The 23,696-nt window shown below is 51.8% G+C and overlaps 1 protein-coding gene across 2 annotated transcripts in view; it reads left to right on the top strand.

Moving 5' to 3' along the window:
* Nucleotides 1-23,383, top strand: part of LOC147097842 (uncharacterized) — a 59,874-nt gene extending 36,491 nt beyond the window's left edge. For both annotated transcript variants that reach the window (XM_085970871.1, XM_085970870.1), the window contains 9 exons: nt 2,522-2,676; nt 3,057-3,145; nt 6,046-6,092; nt 6,836-6,950; nt 7,477-7,602; nt 17,365-18,585; nt 20,709-20,815; nt 21,432-21,538; nt 23,138-23,383. In XM_085970871.1, the coding sequence (XP_085826997.1) occupies nt 2,522-2,676; nt 3,057-3,145; nt 6,046-6,092; nt 6,836-6,950; nt 7,477-7,602; nt 17,365-18,585; nt 20,709-20,815; nt 21,432-21,538; nt 23,138-23,199 (2,029 nt within the window). In that variant the 3' untranslated portion in view covers nt 23,200-23,383. The remainder of the gene's footprint in view (nt 1-2,521; nt 2,677-3,056; nt 3,146-6,045; nt 6,093-6,835; nt 6,951-7,476; nt 7,603-17,364; nt 18,586-20,708; nt 20,816-21,431; nt 21,539-23,137) is intronic.
* The last annotated feature ends 313 nt before the right edge of the window (nt 23,384-23,696 follow it).

The raw sequence follows: 23,696 nt of genomic DNA, 5'->3' as shown, positions 1-23,696 counted from the left end.
AATACTCATTGGACAGGCATCAGAGAGAGAGACAGAAAGAGAGAGAGAGAGAGAGAGAGAGAGAACATAAGAAATAGGAGCAGGAGTCGACCATTCGGCCCCTCGAGCCTGCTCCGCCATTCAATAAGATCTTGGCTGATCTTCGACCTCAACTCCACTTTCCTGCACAATCCCCATATCCCTTGATTCCCTTAATATTCAAAAATCTATCGATCTCGGCCTTGAATATACTCAATGACTGAGCCTCCACAGCCCTCTGGGGTAGAGAATTCCAAAGGTTCACCACCCTCTGAGTGAAGAAATTTCTCCTCATCTCAGTCCTAATTGGCCGACCCCTTATTCTGAGACTGTGACCCCTGGTTCTAGACTCCCCAGCCAGGGGAAACATCCTCCCTGCATCTACCCTGTCAAGCCCTGTAAGAATTTTGTATGTTTCAATGAGGTCACCTCTCATTCTTCTAAACTCTAGAGAATATAGGCCCAGTCTACTCAATCTCTCCTCATAGGACAATCCCCCCATCCCAGGAACCAGTCTGGTGAACCTTCGCTGCACTCCCTCTATGGCAAGTATATCCTTCCTTAGGTAAGGAGACCAAAACTGTACACAATACTCCAGGTGTGGTCTCACCAGGGCCCTATATAATTGCAGTAAGACGTCTTTACTCTTATACTCAAATCCTCTTGTAATAAAGGCCAACATACCATTTGCTTTCCTAATTGCTTGCTGTACCTGCATGTTAACTTTCAGTGATTCGTGTACAAGGACACCCAGGTCCCTCTGAACACCAACATTTCCCAATCTCTCACCATTTAAAAAATACTCTGCTTTTCTATTTTTCCTACCAAAGTGCAGAGAGAGACAGAGAAAGAGATAGAGAGAGGGCAGGAGAGAGAGACAGAGTCGGAGAGAAAGAGAGAGAGGGGGATGGGAAGAGGGAGAGGGAGACAAAATGGGAAAGACAGACAAAGGAGAGAGGTAGGAACGCTCATTAGTGTACAATAGCAAAATACTGCGGATGCTGGAAATCCGAAACAACAGAAAATGCTGGAAAAACTCAGCAGGTCAGGCAACATCCGTGGAGAGAAAATAGAGTCAATGTTTTGAGTCAAACCCCTTGTCAATGATTACAATGCAGGTCAGGCATTGGAATGCAGACAGGTTCATGAATATGCAATACAGGCTCATTAATATGCATGATATACTCATTAGTACGCAGGGCGGGCTGCTTACTATGCAGGAGGGGCTCATCAGTATGCAGGAGAGGTTTGCAGCCATGATGGGTGAGGCCTGTAACGATGGCTCTTTATGTGAGAGGACAGCGTCACAGTGCTGGGCTCTCAGGGATAAACTCTGACAGCAAGAGCTGAGAATGGGGTGGGACTGCCCACAGTCTGGTGATGTGGGGGAGCAGAGGGTTTTAGGGGTTCAGCTTCACAGTTTATTAAAACCAGCCCCTCAAGTGGAAAAGCTGGCTGAATATTGGTTTTACGACGATGTCGTCTAGAATATTAAAGTGGAGATGTAATGGTGAATCTCTGTAAAACCTCAGTTGGGGATTGCACAGTGTTGGGCTCCACACTACAGCAGGATGTTGAGGTAATAGAATGGGTACGGCACAGATTCACTGGGACGCTCTCTGCTCTGGGCAAATACAAATTGTTCTGCCTATTTACACATTTTGTCCAACTCATTCTGTAATTTCTGATTCCAGAGTTTGGCCGCTGTGCATTGAGTTTCTGAAAACCATTTGTTGAATAAATTTTGAAACAATTGTTGACCTAATGCTTATCCCTGAGACATTGCACTTGGTGCTTCTCCAGTCCCCCAACATAACTCCTCCAACAGGTGCCCATTGCTTCCTGCCCTTCAGCCAGTTGCTTCTCAATTGCCAGGGTTTGCCGTCGATCCCTAAAGCTTTGACCCTTTTAATAGCCTTTCATGTGGAACTTTGCCGAAAGCCTTCTGAGGAGTTTTAGTCGGGCAGGTCTTCCCGTTCTGGATCGATGCTGACTGCTGTTCACCAGGTTATTGTTATATCGATAACCCTCAGATTTACTCCTGGTAATCAATGCCATTATTTTACACAGGATTGAAGTGAAGGTTTATGGTTGGCCATGTCTGTTTTGTTGTCCTTTCTGACCGCTGGCACCGCAGAAACTTGTGTCCACTCTCGTGGTACCTCCGCTGTGTCTAGTGACGTCTTAGCGGTAAATGTCAAGGATTCACAAATCTCCTCCCTCGTCTCTCTCCGCGCTCTGGGATAAACATCCCCTGGGCTCCTGTCCAAGCACTTGTAACTCATTGGTAGCAAAGTCTGTAATTTGCCTGAGTTGTCACTGTTTGGGGAGGTCCAATTACTCCAGTCTTCCCTTGGGTGCGGTATCGCAGATTTAAGAGGTTGGGGCCTGTGAGCTGCAGCTTGGCACTGGGTGTCAACAGAATTAATTCTGAATTTTAAACTGAAATATAAATTGATTCATGTTTTTAAAACTCTTTTTTTTTTCTCTCTCTTTCCTTCAGTGCAATGACCTCCCATCCCGGGTGGGACCGGTCACCTGTCAATCACCAACCCAACAGCCAACGCAGTGAGTTGCCTAGCAACAGGAGTGTCCATGGGAGCAGGGCCAGCCCTGCAGGAGGTGTGACTGGGTCAGATCATCCTGAATCCCCAAGAGGTAAGAAATAAAGAACTTGCATTTCTATAGCGCCTTTCACCACCTCAGGATGTCCCAAAGTGCTTCACAGCCCATGAAGTACTGTTTGAAGTGCAGTCACTGTTGTAATGTGGGAAACGCAACAGCTAATTTGCGCACAGCAAGATCCCACAAATAGCACTGTGATAATGACCAGATAATCTGTTTTAGTGATGTTGGAACAGGGATAAATATTGGCCCCAGAACACCAGGGAGAACTCCCCTGCTCCTCTTCAAAATAGTGCCATGGGATCTTTTATGTCCACCTGAGAGAGCAGACAGAACCTCGGTTTAACGTCTCATCCGAAAGGCAAAAGCAAATCTATAAATGCGAGTCTTTCTTTCCTTTTCTTTCTTTATAGATCCTTGGGACTCTGGGAGTAACGGGAGCGGTCCTGATGGGAGACGGGACAGATTGCCGGATTCGCCACACAACTCGGAAATGACAAAGGTAACAGCGGAAGCCGTGCGGGTGGGAGGGGCAGATTAGCGAGCGCGACGACTCTCTGCACCGTTCTGTTGGGTTTTACCCCCTGACATGGTGAGCGGAGAGGGTGCGGGACCAGCAACCCTGAGGTCCTGAGTTCAGATCCTGCCAGGGCACATTGGGAAATCGAATTCTGGTAATCTATTGGCTGCCACCAGATAAAATAACTGTGAAACTGGTCCACCAGTGCCTTCAGGGAAGGAAACCTGCCAACCTTACCTGGTGATGTGACTCTAGTTCCAGCCGACATGGCTGACTCTAAATGTAAAGGTCACTGGGCAATAAATACTCCCGCCCACAGACAAAGAATAAATAAAAACACATCCAGTCTGTGCTGGTGTTTCTCCCCCACACGGGCGGATCCTAATCCCAAGTACCTGCCCTGTTCCCAGGTCCCTTTATCCTCTTTCCTTCAACCACCTGTCTAACCTGTTTTTAATCGTTGCCCCGGTCTCTGCTTCAATCACTAACCCCAGGAGTGAATTCCACAGACTCGCAACCCTCTGTGTAAAAACTGTTTCTCCCGCTCTCTGTCCTAAATCTCTCACATTAATCTTTAGTAACCATGGTTCAGTGGGCCGCACGCTCGCCTCTGAGTCAGAAGGTCATGGGTTCAATTCTCACTCCAGAGACTTGAGCACATAATCCAGGCCGACACTCCCAGTGCAGTGCTGAGGGAGTGCCGCACTGTCGGAGGTTCCACAGGGATCAGTGCTGGGACCACTGCTGTTCACAATTTATATGAACGATTTAGACTTTGGAATCAAAAACACAATTTCTAAATTTGCGGATGACACCAAATTGGGGGAGATAGTCAATACTGAGGAGGACTGCTACAAGTTACAGGAGGACATTAATAAACTTGCAGAATGGGCATATAATTGACAAATGAAGTTCAACACAGACAAATGTGAGATATTACATTTTGGTAGGAAGAATAGGGAGGTCACTTATCACTTGGAGGGTGGGAGTCTGGGTGGGGGAGAGGAACAAAGGGATCTCGGAGTACAAATACACAAATCACTAAAAGTTGCGACACAGGTTAACAAGGCCATAAAAAAAGCAAACCAAGCGCTAGGGTTTATTTCTAGAGGGATAGAATTGAAAAGTGGGGAAGTTATGCTCAACCTGTGTCGAACCTGGGTTAGACCACACTTGGAGCACTGCGTACAGTTCTGGTCGCCATATTATAAGGATATAGAGGCACTGGAGAGGGAGCAGAGAAGATTTACAAGGATGATACCAGAAATGCGAGGGTATACATATCAGGAAAGGATGAACAGGCTGGGTCTCTTTTCTGTTGAAAAAAGAAGGCTGAGGGGTGACCGAATAGAGGTCTTTAAAATTATGACAGGTTTTGATAGAGTGGATACAGAGAGAATGTTTCCACTTGTGGGGAAGAGCAAAACTAGGGGCCATCAATATAAGATAGTCACCAAGAAATCCAATAGGGAATTCAGAAGAAACTTCTTTACCCAGAGAGTGGTGAGAATGTGGAACTCGCTACCACAGGGAGTGGTTGAAGTGAATAGTATCGATACATTTAAGGGGAGGCTGGATAAACACAGGAGGGAGAAGGGAATAGAGGGTTACGCTGATAGATTTAGATGAGGAAAGACGGGAGGAGGCTCGAGTGGAGCATAAATGCCGGCACGGACTGGTTGGGCCGAATGGCCTGTTTCTGTGCCGTATATCCTGTGTAATCCTATGTAAACTGAGGTCCTGTCTGCCCTCGCAAGTGGGGGTGTTTGACGGGTCAGTGTAGAGGGAGCTTTACTCTGTATCTAACCCGTGCTGTACCTGCCCTGGGAGTGTTTGATGGGACAGTGTAGAGGGAGCTTTACTCTGTGTCTAACCCGTGCTGTACCTGCCCTGGGAGTGTTTGATGGGACAGTGTAGAGGGAGCTTTACTCTGTATCTAACCCGTGCTGTACCTGCCCTGGGAGTGTTTGATGGGACAGTGTAGAGGGAGCTTTACTCTGTATCTAACCCGTGCTGTACCTGCCCTGGGAGTGTTTGATGGGACAGTGTAGAGGGCGCTTTACTCTGTATCTAACCCGTGCTGTACCTGCCCTGGGAGTGTTTGATGGGACAGTGTAGAGAAGCTTTACTCTGTGTCTAACCCGTGCTGTACCTGCCCTGGGAGTGTTTGATGGGACAGTGTAGAGGGAGCTTTACTCTGTGTCTAACCCGTGCTGTACCTGCCCTGGGAGTGTTTGATGGGACAGTGTAGAGAAGCTTTACTCTGTGTCTAACCCGTGCTGTACCTGCCCTGGGAGTGTTTGATGGGACAGTGTAGAGGGAGCTTTACTCTGTATCTAACCCGTGCTGTACCTGCCCTGGGAGTGTTTGATGGGACAGTGTAGAGGGAGCTTTACTCTGTATCTAACCCGTGCTGTACCTGCCCTGGGAGTGTTTGATGGGACAGTGTAGAGGGAGCTTTACTCTGTATCTAACCCGTGCTGTACCTGCCCTGGGAGTGTTTGATGGGACAGTGTAGAGGGAGCTTTACTCTGTATCTAACCCGTGCTGTACCTGCCCTGGGAGTGTTTGATGGGACAGTGTAGAGGGAGCTTTACTCTGTATCTAACCCGTGCTGTACCTGCCCTGGGAGTGTTTGATGGGACAGTGTAGAGGGAGCTTTACTCTGTATCTAACCCGTGCTGTACCTGCCCTGGGAGAGTTTGATGGGACAGTGTAGAGGGAGCTTTACTCTGTATCTAACCCGTGCTGTACCTGCCCTGGGAGAGTTTGATGGGACAGCCCCACCCCTCACAGCTGCCAGGATTTATTAGGCCCTGTTCCTGGGATTGTTATCCCCACTCATCTCCTCTCTTGACGAGTTCTCCTTATTCTTTCCACAGATGAAGGCTGCACGGGCAAAGTTTGATTTCCAGGCCCAATCTCCTAAGTAAGTAGAGCAAGGGGAGCTGGCGACGTGGGAGGGATCGATCAATCCTGCCCCCCACACCACGATGGTCGGAGTATCGCGACTGGCCACCTCCCTCCACTGTTGTAACACCGAGCTCCGCAGACCACAAGGTGCCTGAGGATCGATTCCCGGGCTGTGCCGAATTAGCTCACCTCCGTGGGATGGTTGCACATTTGCTGTCTTGGCACAGACTGGGATTAATGCGGTCTCGGCCCCCCTGGGTCAGGCAAGGGGGAGTCAAACAAAGCTCCTGCTCCTGCTCCACTGCCCAGTGACTCCCATCGGGAAGCCCTGCCCCTCCCCCGCCCCCTCCCCCGCCTATGCACGTGTCGGGTGATTGAGCTCTGCTGCGATACCCCCACGGTCGAATAGTGTAGGCTCACGTGTGTGGAATGGGTCACCTGGGCCGGGTACTGGAGGGCAACTGTACCCAACGGGAGTCGACACTTTTAGGAAACAAGAGGGTGGGGGGGGAGATTGATTTTTAAAAAACTCTCTGAGGGCCCCCTCTCTCTGAAGACCCTATTCTGAGGACTCTCTGTCACCTGCTGGAGGGGCATTTGTCGAAGATGTTTTGCGTATTAACAACCTACCCCAGAGGGGAGGACATCAACATGTTGGCTGCTGAGTGTCTTGTGCTACAGTCATTCCTATTGGCACTAAGGAATATTCTATGATTTTTGACTGCTCCTTTCACCTTTGGCCTGTGCTTTGCCTTCCAGAGAGCTCACGCTCCAGAAGGGAGATGTCGTTTACATCCATAAAGAGCTCGACCAGAACTGGCTGAAAGGGGAGCATCATGGGAGGCTCGGAATCTTCCCCACATCTTATGTCGAGGTATGACCCCCCCATCCTCAATTTACGATGTTTTCAGTGTCTGCGATCCCAGAGGAGAGACCTGGAGATGGCTGGGAACGCCAGTAGAGTATTGGACTCTTGCTGGTAGGGCTGGGATCTCCCCAGTAGAATATTGGACTCTTGCTGGTAAGGTTGGGATCTCCCCAGTAGAGAATTGGACTCTTGCTGGTAGGGCTGGGATCTCCCCAGTAGAATATTGGACTCTTGCTGGTAGGGTTGGGATCTCCCCAGTAGAATATTGGACTCTTGCTGGTAGGGTTGGGACCTGCCCAGTAGAGAATTGGACTCTTGCTGGTAGGGTTGGGATCTCCCCAGTAGAGAATTGGACTCTTGCTGGTAGGGTTGGGATCTCCCCAGTAGAGTATTGGACTCTTGCTGTTCCACGGTATTAAGCAGTAGGAGAGAAGTGTATTGCCCGTGACAGATCTGGACTCAGGAGACTCGGCTAGACTCTCACAACCCCCCGGACCGACTACCATTTCCATCTGTTGTTTTCTCATTACAGATTATTCCCGCTACTGAGAAACCGACTCCGATCAAAAGCCCAGCCATCCAGCTCCTGGAGTACGGAGAAGCTATCGCCATATTCAGCTTCAAAGGGGACTTAAGTGTGGAGCTGTCCTTTCGCAAGGTGTGTGTGTGAACAGGTTCAATTTAACTAAAGCACAGCACAGTGAACAAATGTAATTAGTCAGCAAGATTGAAGCCCATGGGATTAAAGGGACAGTGGCTGCATGGATACAAAACTGGCTTAGGGACAGAAAGCAGAGAGTAACGGTGAACGGCTGTTTTCAGACTGGAGGGAGGTATACAGTGGTGTTCCTCAGGGGTCGGTGTTGGGACCACTGCTCTTTTTGATATATATTAATGATCTGGACTTGGCTATACAGGGCATAATTTCAAAGTTTGCAGATGACACGAAACTTGGAAATGTAGTAAACAATGAAGATAGTAACAGACTTCAGGAGGACACAGACAGACTGGTGAAATGGGCAGACACACGACAGATTAAATTTAACGCAGAGAAGTGTGAAGCAATGTTTTGTTGGGAAGATTGGGGAGAGGCAATATAAACTAAATGGTCCAAAGTTAAAGGGTGTGCAGGAACAGAGAGACCTGGGGGTGTCTGTACACCAATCTCTGAAGGTGGCAGGACAGGTTGAGAAGGCTGTTAAAAAGCACACAGGATCCTTGGCTTTATTAATAGAGGCAGAGAGTACAAAAGTTATGCTAAACCCTTTATAAAACACTGGTGAGACCCCAGCTAGAGTATTGTGGCCAATTCTGGGCACCACACTTTAGGAAGGATGTCAAGGCCTTGGAGAGGGTGCAGAGGAGATTCACTAGAATGGTCCCAGGGATGAGGGATTTCAGTGATGTGGAGAGACTGGAGAAGCTGGGATTGTTCTCCTTAGACCAGAGAGGGTTAAGAGGAGATTTGATAGAGGTGTTCAAATTCACGAAGGGTTGTGATAGAGTAAATAAGGAGAAACTGTTACCACTGGCAGGAGGGTCGGTAACCAGGTGAGATGAGGAGGATTTTGTCTGGGACGCGCTGCCTAAAAAGGCGGATTCAATAGTAACTTTCAAAAGGGAATTGGATAAATATTTGAAGGGGATAAATGTGCAGGGCTCTGGGGAAAGAGCAGGAGAGTGGGACTAATTGGAGAGCTCGTTCAAAGAGCCGGCACAGGCACAATGGGCCGAAAGGCCTCTTTCTGTGTTGTATCATTCTATAATTCTAATTTAATTTAATGTGTGTGTCTCTCTAACTCTGTATTTCTCTCGGCCTCCCTCTCTCTCTGTCTGTCTGTCTCGCTCTCTCTGTCTTTCTCTCACTTTCTCTCTCTCTCTGTCTCTCTCTCTCTCTCTGTCTTTCTTTCTCTCTCTGTCTCCCTCTCTCCCTCTCTCTGTCTCGCTCTCTCTCTCTCTCTCTCACTGTCCTGGGTCAATTGGGGCTGAGTTTCACTGCCATCTAGTGGAATGTTGAGATTTACAGAGGAATTCTGAGTAGATTGTGTCACTGGGAGCAGAGTTACAAAGGGGCATTCACAGATTCAGTGCGTGGGCAGCCCAGCCTTCCATTGATTCCACTGCAGCATGCCAATTCTTTTACTACATTCCCATCTTCCACGTTGTCATGTTAACCCATTCACTACTAAATCTCTCTACACTGAGCACCGCCCGGTGTGGGACTGAGCCCCGAGGAGCGGGAGAGCATCGCCCGGTGTGGGACTGAGCCCCGAGGAGCACCGCCCGGTGTGGGACTGAGCCCCGGGGAGCAGGAGAGCACCGCCCGGAGTGGGACTGAGCCCCGGGGAGCGGGAGAGCACCGCCCGGAGTGGGACTGAGCCCCGGGGAGCGGGAGAGCACCGCCCGGTGTGGGACTGAGCCTCGAGGAGCACCGCCCGGTGTGGGACTGAGCCCCGGGGAGCGGGAGAGCACCGCCCGGAGTGGGACTGAGCCCCGGGGAGCGGGAGAGCACCGCCCGGAGTGGGACTGAGCCCCGGGGAGCGGGAGAGCACCGCCCGATGTGGGACTGAGCCCCGAAAAGCGGGAGAGCACCGCCCGGAGTGGGACTGAGCCCCGGGGAGCGGGAGAGCACCGCCCGGTGTGGGACTGAGCCCCGAGGAGCACCGCCCGGTGTGGGACTGAGCCCCGGGGAGCGGGAGAGCACCGCCCGGAGTGGGACTGAGCCCCGGGGAGCGGGAGAGCACCGCCCGGTGTGGGACTGAGCCCCGGGGAGCGGGAGAGCACCGCCCAGAGTGGAATTGAGCCCCGGGGAGTGGGAGAGCACCGCCCGGAGTGGAACTGAGCCCCGGGGAGTGGGAGAGCACCGCCCGGAGTGGGACTGAGCCCCGGGGAGCACCGCCCAGTGTGGGACTGAGCCCCGGGGAGCACCGCCCGGTGTGGGACTGAGCCCCGGGGAGCGGGAGAGCACTGCCCGGTGTGGGACTGAGCCCCGGGGAGCGGGAGAGCACCGCCCGGAGTGGGACTGAGCCCCGGGGAGCGGGAGAGCACCACCCGGAGTGGGACTGAGCCCCGGGGAGTGGGAGAGCACCGCCCGGAGTGGGACTGAGCCCCGGGGAGCACCGCCCAGTGTGGGACTGAGCCCCGGGGAGCACCGCCCGGTGTGGGACTGAGCCCCGGGGAAGGGTGGGGTGTAAGGGCAGTGACCCAGAGGTGCACGGAGACCGTGTTGATGCCTCACATGAGCTGTGGGTGAAAATCTTGGGATCGCACAGAACGCTGAGATGCTCACTAGCGGCTTTAGTGTGGGGGAGCTGCCAGGATGTGACGATGAGTCACACGGGATAGCCATAGTTTGGGTGGCATTGAGTTGGCAGAAGCTTCCGACCTATCCCGGACTTGATTTGGGTGCTATTACACAGAGTCTACAGCTCAGAAACAGGCCATTCGGCCCCACGGGTCCGTGCCGGTGTTTCTGCTCCACATGAGCCTCCTCCCACCCCTCCTCATCTCACCCCATCACCATATCCTTCTATTCCTTTCTCCCTCCTGCGTTTATCGAGCTTCCCCTTAAATCCATCTATACTATTCGCCTCAACCACTCCCTGTGGGAGCGAGTTCCACATTCTCACCACTCTCTGGGGAAAAAGGTTTCTCCTCAATTCCCTGTTGGATTTATTAGTGACGATCTTATATTTTGGCCCCTAGTTCTGGTCTCCCCACAAGTGGAAACATCTTCTCTACGTCTACCCTATTGAACCCTTTCATAATCTTAAAGACCTCAATCAGGTCGCCCCTCGGCCTTCTCTTTTCTAGAGAAAAGAGCCCCCGCCTGTTCAATCTTTCCTGTTAAGTATAACCTCTCAGTTCTGTATCATTCTTGTAAATCATTTTTGCACCTTCTCCAGTGCCTCTATATCCTTTTTGTAATATGGAGACCAGGACTGCACAGCGCTCCAAGTGTAGTCTAAACCAAGGTTCGATACAAGTTTAACAGAACTTCTCTGCTTTTCAATTCTATCCCTCTGGAAATGAGCCCAGAGCTTGGTTTGCATTTTTAGGGCCTCGTTTGCCTGTGTTGCTACTTGTAATGAGTTCTGAATCTATGGTACCCCAGCGTAGATGTAGAGCCCGATCCCATGAGGGCATGTGAATGGTGCGGACTCAGTCTGGTCCACTTGGTTCTAGATTGATCCAGTTTTAGAATCTGGCTTTAACAGAACTGTCTGGATCGAGGTTATTTCCGATTTGTTGGGAATCTCAGCAGGGAGATGTTTAAGTTGGTGGAGGTGTTAATGACCTCGTGAGGAACCATCGACAGTTACAACAACTTACATTTATATAGCGCCTTTAACATGCAAAACATCCCAAGGCATTTCACAGGAGCGATATCAATTTAAAAAACTGACACCGAGCCACAGAAGAAGATATTAGGACAGATCATAGAATCATAGAAAGTTACAGCATGGAAGGAGGCCATTCGGCCCATCGTGTCCGCGCCGGCCAACAAAGAGCTATCCAGCCTAATCCCACTTCCCAGCTCTTGGTCCGTAGCCCTGTAGGTTACAGCATCCCAAGTGCACATCCAAGTACTTTTTAAATGTGGTTAGGGTTCCTGCCTCTACCACCCTTTCAGGCAGTGAGTTCCAGACCCCCACAACCCTCTGGGTGAAGAAATTTCTCCTCAAATCCCCTCTAAACCTTCAACCAATTACTTTAAATCTCTGCCCCCTGGTTATTGACCTCTCTGCTAAGGGAAATAGGTCCTTCTTATCCACTCTATCTAGGCCCCACATAATTTTATACACCTCAATTAAATCTCCCCTCAACCTCCTTTGTTCCAAAGAAAACAACCCCAGCCTATCCAATCTTTCCTTCTAAACCTCTCCACTCCCGGCAACATCCTTGTAAATCTCCTCTGTACCCTCTCTAGTGCGATCACATCCTTCCTGTAATATGGTGACCAGAACTGTATGCACTACTCTAGCCTAACTAGTGTTTTATACAGTTCTAGCATAACCTCCTTGCTCTTATATTCTATGTCTCGGCTAATAAAGGAAAGTATCCTGTATGCCTTCTTAACCACCTTATCTACCTGTCCTGCTAACATCAGGGATCTGTGGACATGCACTCCAAGGTCTATTTGTTCCTCTGCACTTCTCAGTGTCCGACCATTTATTGTGTATTTCCTTGCCTTGTTAGCCCTCCCCAAATGCATTACCTCACACTTCTCCGGATTGAATTCTATTTGTCACTGTTCTGCCCACCTGACCAGTCCATCGGTATCTTCCTGCAGTCTACAGCTTTCTTCCTCACTATCAACCACATGGCCAATTTTTGTATCATCTGCAAACTTCTTAATCATGCCCCCTACATTGAAGTCTAAATCATTGATATATACCACAAAAAGCAAGGGACCCAGTACTGAGCCCTGCGGAACCCCACTGGAAACAGCCTTCCAGTCACAAAAACACCCTTCAACCATTACCTTTGTTTCCTGCCTCTGAGCCAATTTTGGATCCAACTTGCCACTTTCCCTTAGATCCCATGGGATTTTACTTTTCTGACTAACCTGCCATGTGGGACCTTGTCAAAAGCCTTGCTAAAATCCATAGTGACTACATTAAACTCGCTACCCTCATCGACCCTCCTTGTTACCTCCTCAAAAAATTCAATCAAGTTAGTCAGACACGACCTTCCCTTAACAAATCCATGCTGACTATCCCTGAATAATCCGTGTCTTTCTAAATGAAGATTTATCCTGTCCTTCAGAATTTTTTCCAACAATTTTCTCACCACCGAGGTTAGGCTGATTGGCCTGTAATTACTCGGCCTATCGCTTTCTTCCTTTTTAAATAACAGTACAACGTTAGCAGTCCTCCAGTACCACACCTGTAACCAGAGAGGATTGAAAAATGATGGTCAGAGCCTCCGCTATTTCCTCCCTTGCTTCTCTTAACAGCCTGGGATACATTTCATCCAGGCCTGGCGATTTATCTATTTTCAAAGATGCTAAACCCCTTAATACTTCTTCTCTCACTAAGTTTATCTCAGCTAATATTTCACACTACTCCTCCTTAACTACAATGTCTGCATCGTCCCCCTTTTTTGTGAAGACAGATGCAAAGTATTCATTAAGAACCATACCCATATCTTCCGCCTCCACACACAAGCTTCCTTTTTGGTCTCTAATAGGCCGGACATTTTCCTTAGTTATCTTCTTGCTCTTTAAGTATTTATAAAACATCTTTGGGTTTTCCTTCATTTTCCTTGCCAATATTCTTTCATGCCCTCTCTTTGCTTTCCTAATTTCCTTTTTAATTTCACCCCTGCACTTTCGATACTTCTCTCGGCTTTCTGCAGTATTGAGCCCTCGGTATCTGTCATAAGCTTCCCTTTTTTTGCCTTCTCTATCCCTGTATGCCCCTTGACATCCAGGGGGCTCCAGATTTGGGAGTCCCACCCTTTTTCTTGGTGGGAACATATTTGCTCTGGACCCCGACTATCTCCGTCTTGAATGCCTCCCACTGCTCTGATACTGATTTACCTTCAAGTAGCTGTTCCCAGTCCACTTTTGCTAAATCACATCTCAGCTTAGTAAAATTGGCCTTTTCCCCAATCGAGAACTTTTACTCCTGATCTATCTTTGTCCTTTTTCATAACTACGCTAAATCTAACTGAATTATGATCACTACCACCAAAATGCTCTCCCACTGATACCCCTTCTACCTGCCCAGCTTCATTCCCTAAAACTAAGTCCAGAACCGTCCCCTCTCTTGTTGGGCTATGTACTGGCTAAAAAAGTTCTCCTGGATGCATTTTAAAAATTCTACGCCCTCTATACCTTTTACATTAATTATCTGCACTCCTCTAATTCTGCCCTCTTGAGCATCCCTGATTATAATCGCTCAACCTTTGGTGGCCGTGCCCTCTGTTGCCGAGGCCCTAAGCTCTGGAATTCCCTGCCTAAACCTCTCCGCCTCTCTACCTCTCTCCTCCTTTAAGACATTCCTTAAAACCTACCACTTTGACCAAGCTTTTGATCACCTGCCCCAATTTATCCTTATGTGGATCGGTGTCAAAATTGTTGTCTTAAAATACTCCTGTGCAGCACCTTGGGATGTTTTACTACGTTAAAGGCGCTATATAAATACAAGTTGTTGTTGTTGTAATTATATCTAAATCTAAACAAAGCAAATTATGTAGGTATGAGGGGCGAGTTGGCTAAGGTAGATTGGGAAACTACATTAAAAGGTATGATGGTAGAGAAGCAATGGCTAGTATTTAAAGAATTGATACATAATTTACAACAAATATACATTCCTTTAATTCACAAAAACCCCACAGGAAAAGTGGCCCAACCGTGGCTGACAAGAGAAGTTAAAGTTAGTATTAGATCAAAGGAAGAGGCTTATAATTTTGCCAAAAAGAGTAGTAAGCCTGAGGATTGGGAGGATTTTAGAATTCAGCAAAGGAAGACCAAGAAATTGATAAAGAAAGGGAAAATAGAATATGAGAGTAAACTAGCGAGAGAGACATAAAAACAGACTGTAAAAGCTTCTATAGGTATGTAAAAAGGAAAAGATTAGCGAAAGTAAATGTGGGTCCCTTACAGGCTGAGACAGGAGAAATTATATTGGGGGATAAGGAAATGGCAAAGAAATTAAACAAATACTTTGTGTCTGTTTTCATGGAAGAAGATGCAAAAAACTTCCCGGAAATAGTGGAGAACCAAGAGTCTAGCGAGAATGAGGAACTGAAAGATATTAGTATTAGTAAAAAAATAGTACTGGAAAAATTAATGGGACTGAAAGCCAATAAATCCCCTGGACCCGATGGCCTACATCCTAGGGTTTTGAAAGAGTTGGCTATAGAGATAGTGGATGCATTGGTTGTCACTTTCCAAAATTCCATAGATTCTAAAACGGTTCCTGCAGATTGGAAGGTAGCAAATATAACCCCACTATTTAAGAAAGGAGGGAGAGGGAGAGAGAAAACGGTGAACTACAGACCAGTTAGCCTGACATCAGTAGTAGGAGAGGTTATTAAACAAAATTAGGGCTCATGGGATTGGGGGTAATATATTGAGGATTGGTTAATGGACAGCACGGTGGCAATGTGGTTAGCACTGTTGCCTCACAGCGCCAGGGACCCGGGTTCGAATCCGGCCTCGGGTGACTGTCTGTGTGGAGTTTGCACATTCTCCCCGTGTTTGCGTGGGTTTCCTCCGGGTGCTCCGGTTTCCTCCCACAGTCCAAAGATGTGCGGGTTAGGCTGATTGGCTATGATAAATTGACCCTTAGTGTTAGGGGGATTAAATACGGGGATTGGGTGGGATATGTGTCGGTGCAGGCTCGATGGGCCGAAATGGCCTCTATCTGCACTGTGGGGTTTCTGTGATTCTGTGAAAACAGAGAGTAGGAATAAACAGGTCATTTTCGGGTTGGCAGGCTGTAACTAGTGGGGTACCGCAGGGATCAGTGCTTGGGCCTCAGCTATTCACAATCTACATCAATGATTTGGATGAGGGGACCAAGTGTAATATATCCAAGTTTGCTGATGATACAAAGCTGGGTGGGAATGTAAGTTGTGAGGAGGATGCAAAGAGGCTTCAAGGGGACATAGACAGGCTAAGTGAGTGGGCAAGAACATGGCAAATGGAATATAATGTGGAGAAATGTGAAGTTATCCACTTTGGTAGGAAAAATAGAAAAGCAGAGTATTTTTTAAATGGTGCGAGATTGGGAAATGCTGGTGTTCAGAGGGACCTGGGTGTCCTTGTACACGAATCACTGAAAGTTAACATGCAGGTACAGCAAGCAATTAGGAAAGCAAATGGTATGTTGGCCTTTATTACAAGAGGATTTGAGTATAAGAGTAAAGACATCTTACTGCAATTATATAGGGCCCTGGTGAGACCACACCTGGAGTATTGTGTACAGTTTTGGTCTCCTTACCTAAGGAAGGATATACTTGCCATAGAGGGAGTGCAACGAAGGTTCACCAGACTGGTTCCTGGGATGGGGGGGACTGTCCTATGAGGAGAGATTGAGGAGACTAGGCCTATATTCTCTAGAGTTTAGAAGAATGAGAGGTGATCTCATTGAAACATACAAAATTCTTACAGGGCTTGACAGGGTAGATGCAGGGAGGATGTTTCCCCTGGCTGGGGAGTCTAGAACCAGGGGTCACAGTCTCAGAATAAGGGGTCGGCCATTTAGGACTGAGATGAGGATAAATTTCTTCACTCAGAGGGCGGTGAATCTTTGGAATTCTCTACCCCAGAGGGCTGTGGAGGCTCAGTCATTGAGTATATTCAAGGCCGAGATCGATAGATTTTTGGATATTACGGGAATCAAGGGATATGGGGATAGTGCAGGAAAGTGGAGTTGAGGTAGAAGATCAGCCATGATCTTATTGAATGGCGGAGCAGGCTCGAAGGGCCAAATGACCGACTCCTGCTCCTATTTCTTATCCCAGTTAATATTAGGGTAGTTGAAATCCCCTACTATTACTGCCCTATTGTTTTTGCAATTCTCAGAAATTTGCCGACATATTTGCTCTTCTATCTCCCTCTGACTGTTTTGGGGGTCTATAGTACACACCCAGCAGTGTGACTGCCCCTTTTTTGTTCTTCAGTTCAACCCATATGGCCTCATTTGATGATCCTTCTAACACATCATCCCTCCTCACAGCTGTAATTGTTTCTTTAACCAATATTGCGACCCCCCCTTTTTTTTATTCCCCTCTCTATCTCGTCTGAAAACCCTGTAACCAGGAGTGTTGAGCTGCCATTCCTGCCCTTCTTTCAGATGATGAGGTAGGTTTTAAGGAGCATCTTAAAGGAGGATAGAGAGGCGGAGAAGTTTAGGGAGGGAATTCCGGAGCTTAGGGCCCTGGCAGCTGAAGACACGGCCACCAATGGTGGAGCGATTAAAATCGGGGATGCACAAGTGGCCAGAATTGGAGGGGCACAGAGATCTCAGGAGGTTGTGGGGCTGGAGGAGGTGACAGAGATAGGGAGGGGAGAGGCCATGGAGGGATTTGAAAACAAGGATGAGGATTTTAAAATTGAGGCGTTGTCGGAATGGGAGCCAGTGTAGGTCAGCGAGCACAGAGGGGTGATGGGTGAACGAGACTTGGTGTTAGGACATGGGCAGCAGAGTTTTGGATGACCTCAAGTTTACGGAGGGTGGAATGTGGGAGGCTAGCCAGGAGTGTGTTGGAATAGTTGAGTCTAGAGGTAAGAAAGGCAGGGTGAGGGTTTCAGCAGTGGATGAGCTGAGGTGGGGCGGAGACGGGTGATGTTATGGAGGTGGAAATAGGCGGTCTTAGTGATGGGACGGATATGTGGTCGGAAACTCACCTCGGGGTCAAACACAACACCAAGGTTACCTCAGCTAATTCTGTGTTTGTGGCTCAGGGTGAAACAATCTCGCTGATCCGAAGAGTTGATGACAACTGGTTCGAGGGGAGAATAACCGGCACCAACCGTCAAGGGATCTTTCCAGCCAATTACGTACAGGTGGTGAAAAGGCCAAAGGTCAAAAGCTCCAGCGAATACGCTATTGGCTCAGTTGCAACCTCCCCAAATCACAACTACCCCAACACTTCACCAACTCCCCCAACCCAGCGCTATCCCAACACCTCACCAACTCCCCCAACCCAGCGCTATCCCAACACCTCACCAACTCCTCCAACCCAGCACTACCCCAACACCTCACCAACTCCTCCAACCCAGCGCTACCCCAACACCTCACCAACTCCTCCAACCCAGCGCTATCCCAACACCTCACCAACTCCTCCAACCCAGCACTACCCCAACACCTCACCAACTCCTCCAACCCAGCGCTACCCCAACACCTCACCAACTCCTCCAACCCAGTGCTACCCCAACACTTCATCAACTCCTCCAACCCAGCACTACCCCAACACCTCACCAACTCCTCCAACCCAGCGCTACCCCAACACCTCACCAACTCCTCCAACCCAGCGCTACCCCAACACCTCACCAACTCCTCCAACCCAGCGCTATCCCAACACCTCACCAACTCCTCCAACCCAGCACTACCCCAACACCTCACCAACTCCTCCAACCCAGCGCTACCCCAACACTTCATCAACTCCTCCAACCCAGCACTACCCCAACACTTCACCAACTCCTCCAACCCAGCACTATCCCAACACCTCATCAACTCCTCCAACCCAGCGCTATCCCAACATTTCTCCTACCCAGCACTACCCCAATACTTCACCAACCTCCCCAAAAAGGGAGTGCTCAGATTCATTGACTAGACTACCAGTCAATCAGCACTCAGTTCCTGCATCATTCACCAATCAGCATTTAGTACCAATGACATCCACCAATCAGCACTCAGTACCAATGACATCCACCAATCAGCACTCAGTACCAATGCCACCCACCAATCAGCACGCAGTACCAATACCATCCACCAATCAGCACGCAGTACCAATGCCATCCACCAATCAACACGCAGTACCAGTTTTGGCGACCAATCAGCATGGAGGCGGTTCACCTGCCCCTCGCACCTGGCTCCTGCAGTCGTCGCCAACTCCTCGGTCCGGCCTCGGCCCAGTAACCATGCCAACTGCATCCTCTGCCCAGCAGCCTCTGCCCCCCCAGGTAAGGCCTTCGACTGAAAGGAATCAAAGGAAAATTATATTTATTACCAAAAGGCCCACCACCACCTTCTCAGGGCAACTAGGGATGGGCAATAAATGCCGGCCTTGCCAGCGACGTCCACATCCCGAGAATGAATACAAAAAAAATCCAAAGGCTGAGTTCATTCTAGAATGTTCCCAGGTGTCTACAGCCAGCAGGAAATGCAGTGAAAGGAGGTTCGAGGTGAGCCTGCACTCATGGGGCACAGCGCCCGGGACTATTCCCTTCCACCCTGCCCATTAGGAAAGAAGCTAGGGTTACAGGGAATGGCCCCGATCGCTAGGGTTACAGGGGATGGCCCCAGTCGCTAGGGTTACAGGGAATGGCCCCGATCACTAGGGTTACAGGGGATGGCCCCGGTCGCTAGGGTTACAGGGAATGGCCCAGATCGCTAGGGTTACAGGGGATGGCCCAGGTCACTAGGGTTACAGGGAATGGCCCCAGTCGCTAGGGTTACAGGGAATGGCCCCGGTCGCTAGGGTTACAGGGAATGACCCTGGTCGCTAGGGTTACAGGGAATGGCCCAGGTCACTAGGGTTACAGGGAATGGCCCCAGTCGCTAGGGTTACAGGGAATGGCCCTGGTTGCTAGGGTTACAGGGAATGGCCCCGGTCGCTAGTGTTACAGGGTTTAACCCCAGTCGCTAGGGTTACAGGGGATGGCCCTGGTCGCTAGGGTTACAGGGGATGACCCTGGTCGCTAGGGTTACAGTGGATGACCCTGGTCGCTAGGGTTACAGAGTATGACCCCAGTTGCTAGGGTTACAGGGGATGGGCCTGGTCGCAAGGGCTACAGGGGATGGGCCCCGGTCGCTAGGGTTACAGGGGATGGGTCCTGGTCGCTAGGGTTACAGGGGACAGGCCCTGGTCGCTAGGGTTACAGGGGATGGGTCGTGGTCGCTAGGGTTACAGGGGACAGGCCCTGGTCGCTAGGGTTACAGGGGATGGGTCCTGGTCGCTAGGGTTACAGGGGACAGGCCCTGGTCGCTAGGGTTACAGGGGATGGGTCCTGGTCGCTAGGGTTACAGGGGACAGGCCCTGGTCGCTAGGGTTACAGGGGATGACCCTGGTCGCTAGGGTTACAGGGACGGGCCCCGGTCGCTATTGCTTATGTTAATTAATTTAATTGATGACGTGTCGTCACCAATTAGGAGGCAGCAAGTGCCCCTCTTAAAGGGACACAACCAATAAACTGTAAATTAAACCAATACTTTTAAAGGAACTGTAACAAATTAAATTAAAATTTGGTTTCCGGGGGTGAAGCACTCCAGTCCCTGTGGTGCCCACCGGTCGCAGAAGGCCTTGAGCATGCCGGCGGACACCGCGTGCTCCATCTCCAGGGCTACCCGGGCGCAAATGTGGCCGCGGAAGAGAGGCAGGCAGTCAGGCCAAACGACCCCCTCGACCGCCCGCTGCCTGGACCTGTCGATAGCCACATTGGCCAGGCCCAGGAGCAGTCCCACGAGGAGGTTCCCCCGACCTGCCCGCTCCCCTCCGCACCGGGTGACCAAAGATCAGGAGCGTGGGACTGAAATGCAGCCAGAAATTGAGGAGCAGCCTCTCAAATAGTGGAAGAGGGGCTGCAACCTCTCACACTCTGTGTACACGTGGATCGCGGCCTCCTCCAGGTCGCAGAAATTGCTGGCAGCCTATGAGTCCGTGATCCTACTTAAAAACTTATTGCCCAGGACTGCTCTGTGCAGCACTGCCCACGGCAAATCCCCGATGGGAAAGGGGAGGCCTCCTGCATAGAGAGCCCCCCCGCCACGCCCCCTCCAGATGACAGGATGGTGCGTCAGGGCGTGTCTGGAGGACAGATTGGGGCAATGGAGTGGAGAAGCAGGAGCAGCCCGTACAGGAAACCCCTCCCACTGTGCAGAGTGGAATGGCACGTTGGGAGGTGCCCGCTCCCGCGGAAGGTTTCGGAGCCTGGCGCGCGGGATCCAGCTCGGGCGGGCTCTCTCCACGCGCATGAGCCTCCACGACACACCGAGCGGAGTCGGGGCCGAGCGCGGATCGTGTCGTTACCGCTCCCACTTCCTGCCGCTGTAACTAAACTCTTTCTTCCCTCTGCCCATTGTTCAGTGCCGGGTTCCCTTTGACCCCAGCCTGCAGTCACGTATCGTTTTCACCGAGCCAATAGGATCCCAGTTGGCGGCTTCAGGAACTGCGATTGGTGCCGGCTGGAGTCCGTGAGTAAAAGTTTCATTCGCTGACCTCCCACTCGCAACACATTTGCTGGGGGCGAGGTCGGGGCGAGGAGGGAATGGGGGGTGAGCTGGGGAGTTTGAGTGGGTTGGAGGGTGAAGGGTCAGTCAGGATGGCGGTGTTGTGGGGAGTTGGCAGAGTTGGGGTTGGGGGCGATCAGTCAGTTTACCCTTAAATGCCCATCTGGCACCTGGTGAAGAAACTCAACAGATCGGGACCAAAGGTTGAGGTGCTGATGGGATCGCACTGAGCTCGAAACCACATTAAAGCAGGAGGGGGCTGGGCCCCATTCAGTGGTGTCTGTTGCTAGGGTTACAGGGAATGGGTCATCGCCAGGGTTACAGGGAATGGGTCGTCGCCGGGGTTACAGGGAATGGGCCGTCGCCGGGGTTACAGGGAATGGGTCGTCGCCAGGGTTACAGGGAATGGGATGGTTGCTAGGGTTACAGGGAATGGGTCGTCACTGGGGTTACAGGGATGGGCTGGTTGCTAGGGTTATAGGGATAGAGGAAGTGACAATTACCTATAAATGGAGGAAGTTAAAAATTTTCCAGTGTTGTGCGTGTGGTGGGGACCGGCTGAATTCTCTCCCTGTTCCAGGTACCGGGCACTGTATAACTACCATCCCATGAATGGCGATGAGTTGGAGCTGAGAGAAGGCGATCTTGTGGATGTAATGGAGAAATGTGACGACGGCTGGTTTGTGGGTAAGGGTTGTGCTGCCTCACATCAGGGTGAGAGAAGCCATCACATTCTCAGTCCATAGTATTAGGCCATAGGCCACAGCGCGAGACTAGAGACAGCGCAGGACTGGGGCACAGGGCGGGACTGGGGCACAGGGCGGGACTGGGGCACAGCGCGGGACTGGGGCACAGCGCGGGACTGGGGCACAGCGCGGGACTGGGGCACAGCGCGGGACTGGGGCACAGCGCGGGACTGGGGCACAGCGCGGGACTGGGGCACAGCGCGGGACTGGGGCACAGCGCGGGACTAGGGACAGCGCGATACTAGGGACAGCGCGGGACTGGGACAGCGCGGGACTGGGACAGCGCGGGACTGGGGCACAGCGCGGGACTGGGGCACAGCGCGGGACTAGGGACAGCGCGATACTAGGGACAGCGCGGGACTGGGACAGCGCGGGACTGGGACAGCGCAGGACTGGAGCACAGCATGAGACTGGGCACAGCGCGAGACTAGGGCACAGCGCGAGACTGGGCACAGCGCGGGACTGGGGGACAGCGCGGGACTGGGGCACAGCACGGGACTGGGGCACAGCGCGGGACTGGGGCACAGCGCGGGACTGGGGCACAGCGCGGGACTGGGGCACAGCGCGGGACTGGGGCACAGCGCGGGACTGGGGGACAGCGCGGGACTGGGGGACAGCGCGGGACTGGGGGACAGCGCGGGACTGGGGGACAGCGCGGGACTGGGGGACAGCGCGGGACTGGGGGACAGCGCGGGACTGGGGGACAGCGCGGGACTGGGGGACAGCGCGGGACTGGGGGACAGCGCGGGACTGGGGGACAGCGCGGGACTGGGGGACAGCGCGGGACTGGGGGACAGCGCGGGACTGGGGGACAGCGCGGGACTAGGGACAGCGCGGGACTGCGACAGCGCGGGACTGCGACAGCGCGGGACTGGGACAGCGCGGGACTGGGACAGCGCGGGACTGGAACAGCGCGGGACTGGAACAGCGCGGGACTGGAACAGCGCGGGACTGGAACAGCGCGGGACTGGGGACAGCGCGAGACTGAGGACAGCGCGAGACTAGGGACAGCGCGGGACTGTGACAGTGCGGGACGCGGGACTGGGGCACAGCGCGGGACTAGGGACAGCGCGAGACTAGGGACAGCGCGGGACTGTGACAGCGCGGGACTGGGGCTCAGCGCGGGACTAGGGACAGCGCGGGACTATGAACAGCGCGGGACTGGGGCACGGCACGGGACTAGGGACAGCGCGGGACTAGGGACAGCGCGGGACTAGGGCATAGCGCGGGACTGGGGCACAGCGCGGGACTGGGGCACAGCGCGGGACTAGGGACAGCGCGGGACTAGGGACAGCGCGGGACAGGAGACAGCGCGGGACTGGAGCACAGCGCGGGACCTGAGACTGCGCAGGATAGGGCACGGCGCTGGACTAGGGACAGCGCGGGACCTGAGACAGCGCAGGACGGGGCACAGCGCGGGACTAGGGACAGCGCAGGACTGGGGCACAGCTTGGGACTGGGACACAGCACGGGACTAGGACAACGTAGAGTACTCGGTCTTGCTTTGTTCACTCACCCCACCATCTTTTGTCCCTCACAGGTACGTCTCGACGGACCAACAGCTTCGGAACATTCCCCGGGAACTATGTGCAGCCCATGTAACCGTCCACCGCCAGCCGGGACAGCCTCGATCGTGGTGATGCAGGCCTGAGTCCTCACTCACTCTCTCCCTCTCTCTCTCTGTGTGTCTCTCTCTCCCTCTCTCCCTCTCTCTCTCTGTGTCTCTCTCTCCCTCTCTCTCTCTGTGTCTCTCTCTCTGTCTTTCTTTCACAGTCGTTTTTCCTTTCACGAGCAGCGAGATCTCCCGCCGCGGTTTCCTGTGACCTCAAACCCGGACTGGATCTGCACAGAATGGATAATCCGGTGGGACCCCGAAATCCAACTGTAAATTCGTGCTGAGTGGGAGGTGGGGGCTACACTGGGCCTCAGTGCCTTGGGGAGGAGTGGGGTGGGGGGGGAATCGAAGCCCCTCCCGATTGCCAGCACAACTTCTCTGCTGGAGGTCCTGGTGAGTGTGTAGCGAGTGAGTCCGGCACAAGGCTCGGCATTCCTGACATTCCGGGGCAGGGATTGACTACCTGCTCGTGGTGGGGGGCGGG

This window comes from Somniosus microcephalus, chromosome 30 (genome assembly GCF_052327205.1).
Source record: "Somniosus microcephalus isolate GS21.2 chromosome 30, FLI_Smic_1.0, whole genome shotgun sequence".
Lineage (NCBI taxonomy): Eukaryota > Metazoa > Chordata > Chondrichthyes > Squaliformes > Somniosidae > Somniosus > Somniosus microcephalus.
The sequence above is the reverse complement of the archived record's forward strand: the minus strand, read 5'-3'. Positions and strand labels throughout refer to the sequence as shown.